Genomic DNA, 15,873 nt, shown 5'->3' with positions numbered 1-15,873 from the left:
TATAGACAGTTCAACAAAACACTCCCTTGTACACATTCTAGAATCCTTGATCTCTTTGCCTTCTCACTGCTCTTCTATTAATATCTGTGTCCTGTTCCAGAGCCATAAAATTTTGCCATATGCATCTACACAAATACATATTCTCTAATTTCCCATTACCTAGTTATTTCCTCATTACCTACAACCATAGTCAGATCTCTCCTTTCCTTAGCTCTATCAACTCTTGGCTATCATCTTTTTTTCTCTTCATCTTTCTCCTGTACATCCTATTTGTTTAATCTCTCTTCGTCAGTCTCCTTTCCCAGAATCCAACATCTGCCCCCACCTCATAAAGACATATGCCAAACACTCTCCTACGATATTTCAATATTCTTTCCCTTCTGTGCTAATCACACTTCCCATACCAAAGGGTTATATTGAGGGAAACATTTTGGAATTCTCTATGGAAATCTGATCTGTTGTCAGATATGGAACTTTTTGTCTTTCTTCACGTTCCCAATACTTAACACAATCTTAATTGCCCTTGATATTACTTGACTTGATTTGACAAAAGTAGAACTAACTCCAGAAAACAAAGAAACAATTTCCTGGTTACTTGTAAGGAAGGAACAACAATCTCCTGTCCCAAAACTGTTACTTAAATAAATATCATGGTAATGTAGCCTTCCTTTTCATGAAGGGACTCCATTCTGACTCCCTATTGTTTGTTTTTTTTTTTTTCATTCCAAGTAAATAAGGAGCAACAGCAAGAATCACACAAAATTTATCAGTCACCACCCTAAAGGAACAGAAAGCTTGGAATGAAATCCTATAAGATTTTCTATAAGATATTTGGAACAAAATAGTTTTCTTACACTGAAATAAACTTTACATATATATAAGATTAGAAACATAATGGCATATTAAATAATATGAGATTGGCAAATAGACAAAACTATGTGTTAGTTCTCCTAGAGTTATTCCTTTTCCATTTTCAATTCTTTGATATTGCAAAATACTTACTCACACACTTTAAGATGATTACACGTCCAGAAGAGCATTTCTCCCTAAAATAAAAATAATAGTTAGCCTAATTTTCAAAATACAATTTCCATGAAATATATTTCTTGGTTGGTGATACTATTAAGTCTTATTTGATTCTAGGATAATGGTTAACTAAATTTCCCCGAAGGTAGAATAAGAATAATGACTTCAACATATTTTAAAAGAGATACTTATGAGATTTAAATAATAAAAATTACAATAAGGACAACACTAGTGTCCAAGTGCTGTATGCAAATAAACAATGAGTCAAAAAGATGGAAGCCAAACCAAACCACATATCTCCAGGCAATGAAGGGATAAATATAACATTGAGAATGAGACACATATTTTTGTCATAGGAATTTGTTTTAGTGAACTACTTATACTCATTATGTTTTTTAATTGTTCATTGTGGCAGATAATCAAGTTCAATTGAGTCAACAAGCATTAATTATATATTTTGTGTCACACATATGTATCGTGAGGAAGACATGTATGTTTTGCATATGTGTATATATGTATTGTGTATGTGTATACATGTGTGTGTATTATTATTATAAACTTAGAGATGATCTTAGAAGAAAGCTACTAGTATTAAAGGGTATAAGAAAATGCTTCCTGAAGAAGGTTGAATTTTAACTAGGATGTAAAAAGGGAAGACAAGAAAAAAATAATAGAAATAATTATAAGAATGGAGGAGAGCAAATAAAAATGCATAGTCAGGAGATGGAGTATTAAGTTCAAGGAAGAGCAAGGAAGCTAATATCATTGGACTAGACTGTGTGAAGGGAAGGGAATCATTAATTAAGGAGTTATAAAAGAATTGCCTTAAATGAAGTCCCAGTAGATATAATGAAATATAAGTGTGTAGTGAATGCATTCAACACAGTTTATTAATTTTCTCTATTTTCATTCAGCAGCACTTAAATAGGAACAAAGGCAGCAGCAGATTGTGAGAATAATCCAAGGCTGATGATGAACAGGGCAAGATCACTGAGCAGATACAAGAACAAGAAATTAAGAAGAAGAAGACAATGTAAAATTGATCTATTTCTAGAAGCAGAGCCAAGATAATGGAGTAAAGGAATCATTCCAGCCAAACTCTCCTAACAATTCCCTCTAAACAAATTTTTAAAAATGAATCAAATTGAATTCCCAAGTGCCATGGCCAACAAAAGAGTGAGATTGTTGTTTTCCAGTCCGAAACTTTAAGTAATTGGAAGGAGATGATTGGCCCAAAGTGCAACATAGTGGTCACCAGCATTGGAAATTGTAACAATGGTGGCAGCAGTAGCAGCAGCAGCAACAGCAACAACAATTCCAAAGTTCTTGCCTCCCAGAAACAGTAAGGGGATTATAAAACTGGTCAGAAAATTAGTAGAGCAGGCCCCTGTGTATGCACTAGATGTAGGATAGGGTATTGTTTGGTAATTCTTTTGCCTATTATCTGGTCCAAAATCACATTTCCAGGATGGAAAGGAGGATTTGTGATCACAAGGGAGGAGGGATCCTGGTAACAATTCTATGATGAAGAGAGAAAGCAAGAGCTCTAAATCCTATAGCCATTCCAGGGCAGAGAAAGAATTGTTAGTGCTTATGGTCATAAAGGAGCAAGGGCCCTTCCTGAGTAAGGATCAGAATACAGATCAGGAAAGCAATGACCACACCTTTTCCAGATCATATAACCTTGAAAACACTGAAAACATAGACTTGAAGAACTATGAAAATATCAAGGTGAAAAAGCCTAAAACTTGGTACAATGATACATGATCAGAAATAGTTGATGAAAAAGAAGTTCAAAAAATAAACTTAGATGAAAACAGCAATCTGAGAATATCTGTGATGACCACACTAGCACCCAGGATGCCCCAGAATCAGCTAGAGTCAGGATAAGCAAAAGTCCTTAGTCTTTATTCTTGGTCTTTAGACACAGGATTGAACAGGATGGAAGCAGAATCTCCATCACCCTTCTCCCTTTTCTACCATGAAGTGACTCTGGTTAGTCTTACTCCACCCCCTAGTCCTTCCTACAATCCTCTGTATAGACCAATCATTGAGCCAACACAGGATAGTGGGAAGGACCATTTTCCAAGCATATGCCCATAGAGTATTGTCCAATTAGTAGTTAGCTTCAAGTGTTCGGCAGTCCTGACCTCAGTGCATTGACTCAATAGTTTCAGCCCTCTACAAATATCTACATGTAAACCCTGAAAGAAAAATGTAGATTGGACACAAAACCACCACCAACAACAAAAAACATTTTTTTTTAAATTAAATGAGTGGTAGAGGAAAAGTGCTGATAAAAATGAAAGCAATGCTAGGAAATCATGAAAAGAGAGAGAGATCCACAAAAATCCAATTCCTTAAAAATCAGAATTGATTGAGTGGAAGCTAATGATTCTTTGAGATTTTAAAAATAACAAAAACAAAATAAATTTTTAAATAGAAAACATGAAATATCAAATTGGAAAACTATGTACTGAAAAATAAATTAAGGAAAGATAATGTGAGAATTATTGAACAACATGAAAACAATGATTTAAAAAAAAAGGAAGAAAGAAATTTCAAGAAATTATAAGGAAAATTTTCTCAGAAATATTAGAAACTGAGGGCAAAATAGAAATTGAAAGAATTCACTGATCACTTTCGTAACTCAAAGTGAAATCTCCCAGAAATATTGCAACCAAATTCCCAGACCATGGGGAAAATATTTCAAACATGGCAGGAAGAAGAGAGGAATCTATTTACATACTATGGAGTAAGGTTGCACAAAATTTAGTAGCTACCATTATAAAGAAACAAAGATCTTAGAATATGATATTCCAGAAGACAAAGGAGCTAGGATAACAACTAAAAATAACTTTACCTAGAAAAATTAAATATAATCTTTCACAGGAAAATAGATATTTGATGCTATAGAGAACTTTCAAGAATTTCTGATTAAAAAAAAACTATAGTTGAATGGAAAATCTGACATTCAAATACAATGTTTAAGAGAAGTATCAAAAGGTAAACATAAATGAGAAAAAATAAGACCTTAATATGGTTAAATTGTTTGTAATCCTACATTAGAAGATGATATAGAGGTAGAGATAGATAGATATATAAGATTTTATTGTCAATAGGGCAGGTAGAAGAAGTCTACATAGATAGCATGAATTTGAGTTCAGTATGTTGGAATGAGTCCCCCTCCAAAAGCATGAAAGGATGAAAAAGAATTGTCCAAACGCATAAAATGGGAAAAGGGATATAGGAAAGGAAGAATGAGGAAAATTATAACTAATGCAAGAGGCATATCAGGAAAAGATTATACAGTGGAAAGAAAAAAAGGAGAGATAGGCAATTCTTAAATTTCATTTTCATCTAAACTGGTTCAAAGAAAGAAGAAATACAGACATACACACACACTCACATACACACACATTATACTCTGTTGAGTATAGTATCTTGCAAATCAGAAAAGATTAGGGGAAGGAGCTAAGAAAAAGAGGGGCTGATAAGGAGAGCAGATCTACGGGAAGCAAAAGGCAGAAGCAAAACAGATTTTTGAGGAAGGACGGAGAAAACAGGGAGAGAAAAGAATAAACAAAAGAAAAGAGAATGTAATGAAATGCACAATTAATAATAATAACTGTGAGTGTGAATCAGATGAACCCATGAATAAAATGGGAGTGGAGTGAAGAATGGATTAGAAACTATAATTCAGCAATATGTTGTTTACAAGCAACACACTTGAAGTGGGAAAATATATACAGTTAGTAATTTGGGTTTTTCAGCAGAAGCAAAAAAGACAGGGATAGCAATCATTATCTCAGACCAAAAAAGGGGGGGAGGGGGAATTGACCGGATTAAAAGAAAGAATCAAGTAAATTAATTTTGTTTAAAAGACATCATAAATAAAACATCCATACACCAAATGGCATAGCATTCACATTTCTAAAGGAAAAATTAATGAATTACAAGAGGAGAGTAAAATTATACTTGTAAAGGCAATTTATTCTTCTCAGAAATTCATGAATGTAACCATAAAATAAACTTTTTAAAGTTAAGAAGATAAATGGTTTTAAAAGTGAGAAAAGAGTAGGCTTCTAGGTAAAAAATGAATAGACATAGAAAGGAATTTACCTTCTCAACTGTCATTTTCACAAAAATTTATCACATTTTAGGTAGGGCATAAAAATTTCTTGAACAAGTGTAGAAAAGAACGATATTAAAATCACCTTTTTCATACTATAAGGTATAAAAATTACATTCAGTAAAGTTTTATAAACATAGATTAAAAATTAACTGAGAAATTAACAATCTAATCCTAAAAAAAGAAGGTGTCAAGGAACAAATATTAGCAATAATAAATAATTAAAGTTAATGACAACAATGAGGTAATGTACAAAATTTTCATAAGATGCAGCCAAAGAAATCCTTAGAGGAAATTTTATATCTCTAAATCATTATATCATTTTTTTAAAAAGAATGTGTTAATATATTAGGCATGCAACTAAAAAAAAAAACTAGAAGAGGAACAAATCAAAAATCCCCAACTAAGCACAAAAATAAAAATCCTGAAAATCAAATGAGAGATTAATAAAACTGAAAGTGAAAATTTTCTAAAATAATAAATTAATAGATAATATTGAGAGCTGGAATAATAAAAATATTAATATAGATAAATAATTCATTGGTTTCTTTGATTCTTAAAAGAAAACCAAATTATTAATATTAAAAAATGAAAAAGGTAACGGTACTACCAATAAAAATGAAATTAAAGTAATAGCTTAGACATAAAGGTTGATATAAACAAAATAGGGAAGCATGAAAAAATTAATCTAGATATTAAAGCTATGGATAAGAGAAGAGTTTATGGCCAAACAAAAGACAGCGAAAAGTAAATAGTTTTGATTATATGAAATTACAGAGTTTTTGCACAAACAAAACCAATGCAGCCACAATAGAAGGAATATAGGAGACTGGGATGAAGGGTAAGAGAAATTGCAGCAATCTGCTCAAATAAAAGTCTGATTTCTCAAATATATAGAGAACTAAGCCAAATTTATTTTTAAAAATAAATAAATAAATAAATAAAATGAGTGTTTCTACAATTGACAAATAGTCAAAGGCTATGAATAGGCATTTTTCAGAAGAAGAACTCTAAAATATCAATAGCCATAGGAAAAAAAATTCCCTAAAACACTAGTAATTAGAGAAATACAAAATAAACTCCTCTGAGGTGTTGCATTACATCTAACTTCTTGGCTAATATAACAGAAAAGGAAAAGGACAAGTGCTAATGGGGATGTCAAAAAATAGATACATTGATGTATTGTTGATGAAATTGTGAATTAGTTCAGCCATTCTGAAGAACAATTTGGAACTATACCCAAAGAGATATAGGGATATAAAACAGAATACTTTTTGATCTACCAATCTATCAATACCACAACTAGAGAATTGTAATGTCCGGGCTAACTCTCTGGAGGATCTCAGGACCAACCTTGGTCTTAGTGGAGAAGTGAAGTAGGCAGGAGAACCACCAGGAGGATGGTCAAAGATGGAATATCTCATTTCCAGTTCTCTCAGCTCTTAAATATCTTGGTATGATTACATCATTACAGTACACTAAGTATGTGTGAATTAGAGAGCCATTACATCACCAGACTAAATATTAAGTATATGTGAATTAGAGAACCATTATCTCATCAATCACACTGTTGTATCTTTGCTTCAAGTATACTTTTCTCAGAGTTCCCCAATATCTGAGGTCCTCTACAGAGAATAGAGAATAGAGAAAAAGGAAAGTCATGCATATTTACAAAAATATATATAGTAGCTCTTTTTGTGGTGCCAAAAAAATGAAAACTGAAAGAATGTCCATCAGTTGGGAAATGGCTGAACAAAATATTGTATGTGATTCTTATGGAATTCTTTTATGCTATAAAAAAATGAGGGGAATTATGGGTTCAGAAAAACCTGGAAATAATTACATTAATTATTGCCAAGTGAATTGAGCAGAACATAGTAACAGCAATATTATAATGATATATTATGTAATATTATAATATATGATGATTATCACCATGCAGTTATGCAAAAAAAATGAATTTCAAAGGATTCATGGTGAAAAATGATCCACATTTTTCCACATCCAGAGAGAGAAATGATGACATATAATTACAAATTAAAACATTTTTATTTCCTTTATCTTTCTTACTTTCTTGTTAAAATGAAAGTATATTTTGATTACTACATTTGTAAGATAAGTATTATATTATTTGGCTTCTCAATGAGTGGAGGAGGGGACAAAAGAAGGGAAAAATTTGGAAATCAAAATTTTTAATGAATATTTTTTAAAAGTATATTTTTCAAAAATATTTCACCAAGTATTCACCAAGCATTAAAAATGTTTAAAGTACTCCAGATGGGTGAGTCTAGAGTGGATAGTCATTACATGGGGCAATAGATTGGGAAAGAACTGAGAGAAAGAGGCATTAGAAGTCATAGTGAGAATGAAGAATAGGGTTTGGGATTTCAAGGCAGAGGGAAAGTGGAGTGATAATAGATTATGATCATATAAGTAAATTTCAGAGTTCATACCTATGCTAAAAGAACATTTATGTACGATGGCAAGATCAAAGATATGACCTTCTCTGTGATAAACTGAAGTGGGATGGAGAAATATGTCATAAGAAATGAGTAAACTAAGAAACTAGAAATTTAAACTGTTTGAAATATAAATAAGTATGTTAAAAACACATTAGTATGAGAATAAAAGTTTGGGGAAAGAATAAGCCAGTCATTGAATACATTGAGGAAGAAGGAAAAATGTCTTAAAGGCTATAGATAATAACTACTAGAATCTTGATTGATTATAAATGTGGAATGAACAAATCTCAGTGGTGGTGGTGGTGGTAGTTAGAAAGCTTTAATGTGACAATGAAGAGTGTTTAACCTTCCCCATCACAATGAGTGAATTGAGAATTTGAGAGAAAATGCAGCCAACACTGGAAAAGGTGCCCAAGGACTCTGTGTCTTTATGAGGGAATCAGATCTTAGTGAATGCAATAACATGAAAAGAATAAAGAAAAGGAACATGTGTTATCTATGGAGCATTCCAGTGAGCATAGCAGAAGGGTTGGATAGCTTTATAGTAGAATATTGGGTAAACTGGTTTGTGAGGAATAAAAGACTGATTAGTGGAAAATAAAAAATTAGATTTGAATAAATGCAGTGCAGGTTTAAATATCTTTAGGATGATAAAGAATGTTTGTCCTTCTTTCTTTTTTTTATTTAGCAAAGTAATCAAGATTAAGTGATCTGCCTAAGGTCATATAGCTAGGATGTAGCTAGATTTGAACCTGACTCTTGACTCCAGAACCAATACTCTATTCACTGCACCATCTAGCTATCCTTTGTCTTGTGACCAATAATATCAAAGGGTAATGATTTGACTGTTGCATGAATTGGATTTCAGTGAGGCAGAGTTACACAAAGTCATCAGCCTCATTCTCTCTTCCAGAGTCATTGAAGTTCAGTGGGAAGACAAAAGTCAGCATGACTAGTGAGGGCCTGTAATTCAGTGAATGACTTTATTGTTTTAGGTGTCTGACTAAGCTCTAAGTGTTCCATACTACTTGCATGGCCATTGAAACAAATTGTTCTAATCCATTTATTCTGCTGGGGAGAAATCTTCTCATGCTTAGAACTGACAACCTCCTAAATTACATTAGGTTTAAAACCCATAAGTTACCCTCAACATGGTTTAGCCCATCTATTAAAATGGTTTTCCTGGGCTGTGACACATGCTACAGCTTTTTGGAGCTTCAGGTGAGTGTTGGATAGCAGGCAGACATCAAAAGTAAATAAGTAACCCTGAAAAGGCTTTAACAATCCCTCATATCAAAAGTGCTAATCCTCCTAAATGGGCCAGAAACCCCAATGATAAGGATATAATGATAAGGGTGTAAGGCAATAGGAGGAATGAATTTAGATGTCATTATTGTTAGGGTAAGAGAGAGAGATTTTAAAAGAAATAAAGAAACAGATCGTGAAAAAAACAAATATATATTATATACTACATTACTGATTAATTTGTTTCTAGGATTTACATATAGTACCTTTTCCATGTAATAAAGATAAATAAGATAGGTCTCTTAAACAAATATTGACATGACACAAATATTTCTGGTTATTCTGCACACAATTTTCCTGAAAATTTTAACCCTACATGTAAGAAAATATCACTGAATTCTTGGAGAATATTAAATTCTCTTTGGCATGAACTTAGGGCTCATATACATCAGAGTTAACTTTCCTCTCCTTACATTGTGTGATAATCCTTAAATTGGACAACATTCTTTTTGAAAGAAAGTGAAATTGTGAAAAGGACATCAGATTTGGAATAAAAAGGATATTTTGGTTCTTATTACTAAATATTCTGCATACAAGCTATGTGATGATGGTCAAGTCCCTATGTCATGCTTGCACTATGTGACAAGGCTCAGAGAATCATAGATTTAGAATTGGAAGGAATCATAGTAGCCAGTTAAATCCAATCCCCTCATTTTCCAGAAGAGAAAATTAAGTTCCAAGGTGTTTAAGTGAATTGAGTATAGGATTACATAAGTATCCAACATTGGATTTGAACCTTGATCTTCTTCATTCAACATATGATGTTGTTTCAGAGATTGTTGTGAAGAAACTACGTTGCAAATTAAAAAGTACCATATAAATGTAAGCTGTAATTATTCAGTATTGTTTAGAATGAGACGGGGGAAAGTCTGACTCTTTTTATACAGCATAATAACTATTTGGACGTGTATACATATATTGTATTTAACTTATACTTTAACGTATTTAACATTATTTATTGGTCAACCTGCCATCTGGGAGAAGGAGGTGGGGAGAAAGAGGGAAAAAGTTGGAACAAAAGGATTTGCAACTGTCAATGCTGAAAAATTACCTATATATATATTTGTAAATAAAAAGCTATAATAATAAATAAATATGTAAATAGTCAAAAAAAAAAAAAGAATGAGACAGGGGAAAATGTTGTTTTTTTAATAGCATGAGAGACAGATGTGAAAGTATTTATATTTTACTCCAACATTACAATTTTACCTTTAGATATATTTGAGTTGGAACTCAGGATCCTGGAGATGAAATATTTCCTTTAAAAATATCTTTATTTTTTAAGGTATATTTTCCTCTCATGTTGTTGTTCAATTGTTCAAGTGTATCTGAACTCTGTAGTTCACATTTGTTTCCCAGTGTTCGTTCTTTGGGTGTAGCTGCTTATGTCCGTCATTTATCAATTGAAACTTAGTTAGGTCTCTTTGTCAAAGAAATCCACTTCCATCAAAATATGTCCTCATACAATATCATTGTCGAAGTGTATAATGATCTCCTGGTTCTGCTCATTTCACTTAGCATCAGTTCATGTAAGTCTCGCCAGTCCTCTCTGTATTCATCATGCTGGTCATTTCTTACAGAACAATAATATTCCATAACATTCATATACCAGTTTACCCAGCCATTCTCCAATTGATGGGCATCCATTCAGTTTCCAGTTTCTAGCCACTACAAATAGGTCTGCTACAAACATTTTGGCACATACAGGTCCACAAAGGAAAGATTTCAAATGAAATGTTTGGGATGCTATGGGTGAAGAAGAGATTCAGCAAGTCATAAAGGCTATTTGTTAAGATATGGAGGAATTTCAATATGTGTTGGTGGAAGAACTATATACATCAATGAAATTATGAACTTACCTTACATATACTGCATGGTGTAAAGAGGTCACTTTATTTTCTGGTATAAGGTGATTGATAGAAACAAATTCCTCTTGCAACTCCTCCTCAACTATGTCTATCCTCATGCTGCGTGAACTTACATAGCTGTAACCAAATGAAAAATATAAACCACTGTCATTATTGTTATATTTATTTCTATCACTCAGATGAATTTAACTCCCACTATTTTTCATCTTTTATATGTTAGGCCTTCATAGATGAAAGAAAGTATTAATTTTGGATTAAAATATTCCTTATAAATGAATGTTCAGGTTTCAAATAAGGGCTCAAGTAGAATTGCTTAGGCTTCAGGCAAAATAAAATTTTAAAAACTGAAGGTAGAAATAAGAGTCTCAGACAATGCAATGGTTTAAAAAAAATAGATGTACTATAAAAAGGTAAGTGAAGAAATTATTATGTTTATAAACATCAGGGATAATTAAATAGTATCATTGGTTAATATATAAGAAGGAGAATGGATTAATATATAAGAAGTAGAATTGGTTAATATGTAAGTAGAATAAGTTAATTTATAAGAAGTAGAACTGTTCTTGGAACCAGGAAAACTTAGATTAATGTCTTCCCTCTGATACATGCTATCATTTAGCCCTTCAGAGATGTGGGCAAATCTTCTTAAAATTTTTTGTGTCGTGAACTCCCTTGGTAGTCTAGAAAAGTCTGTAACTCCTTCTCACGATAATAATTTAAATGTACAAAATAAAAAAGGATTACCAAGGAAATCTCATATTAATACAATTATCAAATATATATAAACAAATTCATGTACCTTGGGTTAAGTATCCCTGCTTATTAAATTGAAAAAAAATTGCCACTTTGAAAAAAGTTTCTTCACCTGGAAGTTCCCTATACCAATGAAATCATAGATGCAGTGCCTATTCATATCCCTATTTATTATATACTATATATTATACATACTATAATAATTACAGTTTTTGATAGACCTCTTTTAGACACAAACATAACAAAAAATGAGGATATTAATGACACAAATAGAAGTTTAGAAAAGTTGGATATGACAGATTTCTGGCAAATACTAAGTAAAAATTGGAAATAAATATTTCACAGTCAGACATGGCAACTTAAGAAAACAAAAAACAAAACCCTAGCTACATGTACAAAAATCATTACAATTAAATGGTGATTGAAAAAAGTAATTTAATCCTAAACAAGTCAAAGAACAAATTGAAGAAATGACAACAACAACAAACAAAAACAAAACAAAACAAAAACTGAGTTGCAAGGCAAAGTTCAAGAAAAATATATGTCCTCAAATATTTTAATTAATAAAAGAAAGTACAAATCACAAAACTGACCATACAGCAAACATTGAAAAGCAAATGAAACACAAAATTAGAAATTCTGAAAAATGAAAGAAAAAATCAATTTTTTTTAAAAAAATTGAATTAGCAAAAATGAGAGCTGGTTTAAAAAGCAATTAAATAAATTATTAGCTAACAAGTTTTAAAAGAGGAAACAAAAAAGATATTAGCAAAAATTAAAAGGAATAATTCACAAGAAATGAAAAGAAAATAATGAAATTTATAAATTAGAAAAAAAATTTTAATGGAATTCAGGACACAGAATCAGGAAGACTTGATTAAGTTTGAATCCAGCTTCTAATGTTTGTTCATTGTGTAATCCTAAACAAGCCACTTAATCTCTAAATGACTTAGTTTCTTCAGCTCTAAAATGGAAATCATAGCAACACTTGCCTCCCAAGATTGATGAGCTAACACATGTAAAGCAATTTGCAAACCTTTAATTTACAATGGTTAACCATTATTATAACCAAATTAGATTTACATCAGAGATGCAAGGATGATTCATCTACAATTTAATATAAAAAATCCCAAACCACATGATTTTCTCAATAGATTTTTAAAAACATTTTTATAAAACTTTTAACTAAGTAAAATACTCATTTATATGAAAACGTCCTTCAAAATTTTACATAAACAAAAATTGTCTTTCTAAAACTAAAAGCAAGAATCATATTCAATAAGGATGTATTATAAGTTTCTCCAATACACACAACAGTAAAGCAATTATACACACTCCCTATTATTATTTGATATCATTATAAAAATTATACCAATAGCAATAAAAGAAAAAATAAAAGTATAAATATAAGCAAAGAAGAAATAAAAACAAAACCCACAAGCTTGTGAGGTGATATTTGCTTAGAAAATACAAGGGAATCAGCAAAGAGATAATTAAGATAAGTATTAGCTTCAACAAAATTACAAACTAAAAATAAAAAACCCAAAAAATCAAATTTTCCATATGGCAATAAAACCAAAGAGATAATAATTGAAAGGGGAAATCTCAATCCAAATAACTACAAAATACATGAAATATTTGTGGGAGAGTCTAATAAAGTACTTACAAAGTGTTCCTTAATGAAATTAACAATGACATAAATTGTAAGAGGAATATCCAGTGTTTATGGATGGTCTGTGCCAATGTAATAAAAATGACAATACTATTAAGGTTATTTTCAATTTTGATGCTATACCAATTAAATGATTAAATTTGTTCTTTATACAATTCAATAAAATAACAAAATTCATTTGGATGAACAAAAAAACCTAACATCTCAAGGGGAAAATGACAAATGGCAATAATGAAGAAACAAAAGCACTTTCAGACATTAAATTATATATAAAATCGTAGTTATAAAAAGCAATTTGGTGTTAATTTAAAAAAAACAAAGAAGTAGATCAATAGAACAAATTAAACAAGGGATTCAGAAATAACAAAACTCAGTAATTTAATGTTGGAAAAAACTGAAAATATAAATTACCTAATGTGAAGTTCTCTGTTTGATACCACATTATTAGAAAAATTAGAAGTTATTCTATCCAACTTTTTCGTACCATACTCTACAATAACTAAAAATGGATATTTAACCTGAATATTAAAGATCATATCATAAAAAAATTAACAAAGAAGTAGATGGATTGACCTATCACCAAAAGCTATTTCCCAATAGATAAGTGGTCAAATAATATGAATAAACAATCCTCAAAAGAATTGTAAACTATTTATAAATGACTCAATTCACTAATAATAAGAGAAATTCAAATAAAAACAACCTAAAGTTTCGCCTCACACATAGCATATTGGAAAAGATGACAAAAGATAGTGAAGGAATTTATGAGAAGATAAACACAACCATTTTAGAAAGCAATTTAGAATTATATAATTTTTAAAATTATAAATAGATAGAGATGTAAACTATTCCTAGTGTTTGAATCCAAAGTTTTTCTACTAGGTATATATCTCAAGGATGTCATTGATAAAGAAAATATACACCAAAGTATTTATAGCAGTACTTTCATACTTTGAATAATGGTTAAATAAATTATGTTGCATCAATGCAATGGATTATTTCTGTGCTATAAGAGAGAATATAATAAATGCAGAGAAGAATGGAAATATTTGGATGGACTGATATAGAGTGAAATTATCAGAGACAAGAAAACGATATGCACAATAATAACAACAATGTCAATGAAAAGAACAACCAATACAATACAATTTTTAAAAAAAAGAATGCTGCAAAATTACATGGAATAAGCAGTATCCCAAAGTTAGATATGAAAAGACATTTCTTTATCTACTCTTTTGGATATGGGGAAGGTCCAATGGTTGTAGAACATCACATACATTTTCATATTTTTTGAAATACTGATTTTTTCCTCTCTTACTCTTTTTTTTTCTTTTTAAATTTTTTGTTTTGTTTTTTGAGATGATTCTCTATAAGAAGGGAGTAAGGGAAGAAACAGGGTGAAATTTAGGCAATGGAAATGCAAATGATATTAATAAAAGCTTATTGTTAAATAATCTTTATTATCTGGAATTGTTCTTTGGGAATAAAGGAATGGATACAAGGAAAAAATTTAGTTGCATAAAATAATAAATGTTTAAAACTAGCTTGAATACTAAAATTTATCTGAAATCTCATTGGTTTGGATATTCTTTCCAACATTATAGATTATAATGCATTCACGATTGTCCATACTGGGAAATTGTTATTCGTGGACTCATAATTTCACCACAATAATGGTAAAATATTGATTTTAGAATATATTAAATAAAATTAAAAATGCCAAAGAGAAGTACAGAATGTAAATAATCTTAATTTGTATACTAAATAGGTCATCTAATTGTACTACTATGTAAATACAACATATTATATTGCAAGAGAAGTATTGCAAGAGAAATTCAATATCAGGCTGAGGTCTTTTGAATCTAGAAAATCTTTTCATGATATGTTATACTGGATATGTGACATATTAAGTCATTAACAATAATTTATTTGTCACAAGGATCCACAATCTTTTTTTTTTGAGAACTTTTTTTGTAGAAAACTTTTTGATATTCAGTTAAAGAATCCACAATTCTTATGAAAACTGGCCCTACTCTAGTCAATCAATTATTGTTTCCAAGTTCCTTTGATTATTTACAGACACCTGAAAAGAGTGGGACAAATCATTTTTTTCTGAATTCAGGTAACTATATCTGTTCACTCTCTGTATCCAAACTTGGAGAGTCCCTAATATTTCCTCCAATTAAAAATCAGATGACCTAAGGTTTCATTGTTTGATTTAAAGTATGGAAGTTTATATACCATCGTATTCAGAGTCCAGGCCTAAGATGAGGGAGTCTAGTCCAGTTTCTTGGATAATTATCAAGCATTACTTTAATAAATTCATGTGCTTAGAAGGTCAGACCTTTGTTCCCTCAGTCAATTCAACTTTTGTCTCCCAGATTTTTGGCTGAGCCAATAAATTTAGTAAATTAAATTTGTCCTGGGGATTGGAGTGGTTCCACCCACTACACTTTCATGCAAAAATCTATTATCCTATAATAATCAGATCAGCAAGACCTTAATGCAATGGGACACAGAACAGGTTTGATGAGAAAAGAAAGCATTGTGAAAAAGCTAGCAATCTATCACAAAGGTTGTTGTTTAGGACCATGACATCATGGAGGTGATGCCATAACATAAAAGTGAATTGGATTTAAGTGAGAGAGGACTGTG

The 15,873-nt window shown here is 30.9% G+C and overlaps 1 protein-coding gene across 1 annotated transcript in view; it reads right to left on the bottom strand.

Annotated features, from left to right (window-relative positions):
• Window positions 1–15,873, bottom strand: part of TMPRSS3 (transmembrane serine protease 3) — a 52,326-nt gene that overhangs the window by 19,829 nt on the left and 16,624 nt on the right. Inside the window, exons 5-6 of the mRNA XM_051990575.1 lie at window positions 10,785–10,910; window positions 1,003–1,046 (exon numbers count right to left, since the gene is read on the bottom strand). Coding sequence (XP_051846535.1) covers window positions 1,003–1,046; window positions 10,785–10,910 — 170 coding nt within the window. The remainder of the gene's footprint in view (window positions 1–1,002; window positions 1,047–10,784; window positions 10,911–15,873) is intronic.

Source organism: Antechinus flavipes, chromosome 3 (genome assembly GCF_016432865.1).
Source record: "Antechinus flavipes isolate AdamAnt ecotype Samford, QLD, Australia chromosome 3, AdamAnt_v2, whole genome shotgun sequence".
NCBI lineage: Eukaryota > Metazoa > Chordata > Mammalia > Dasyuromorphia > Dasyuridae > Antechinus > Antechinus flavipes.
The sequence above is the reverse complement of the archived record's forward strand: the minus strand, read 5'-3'. Positions and strand labels throughout refer to the sequence as shown.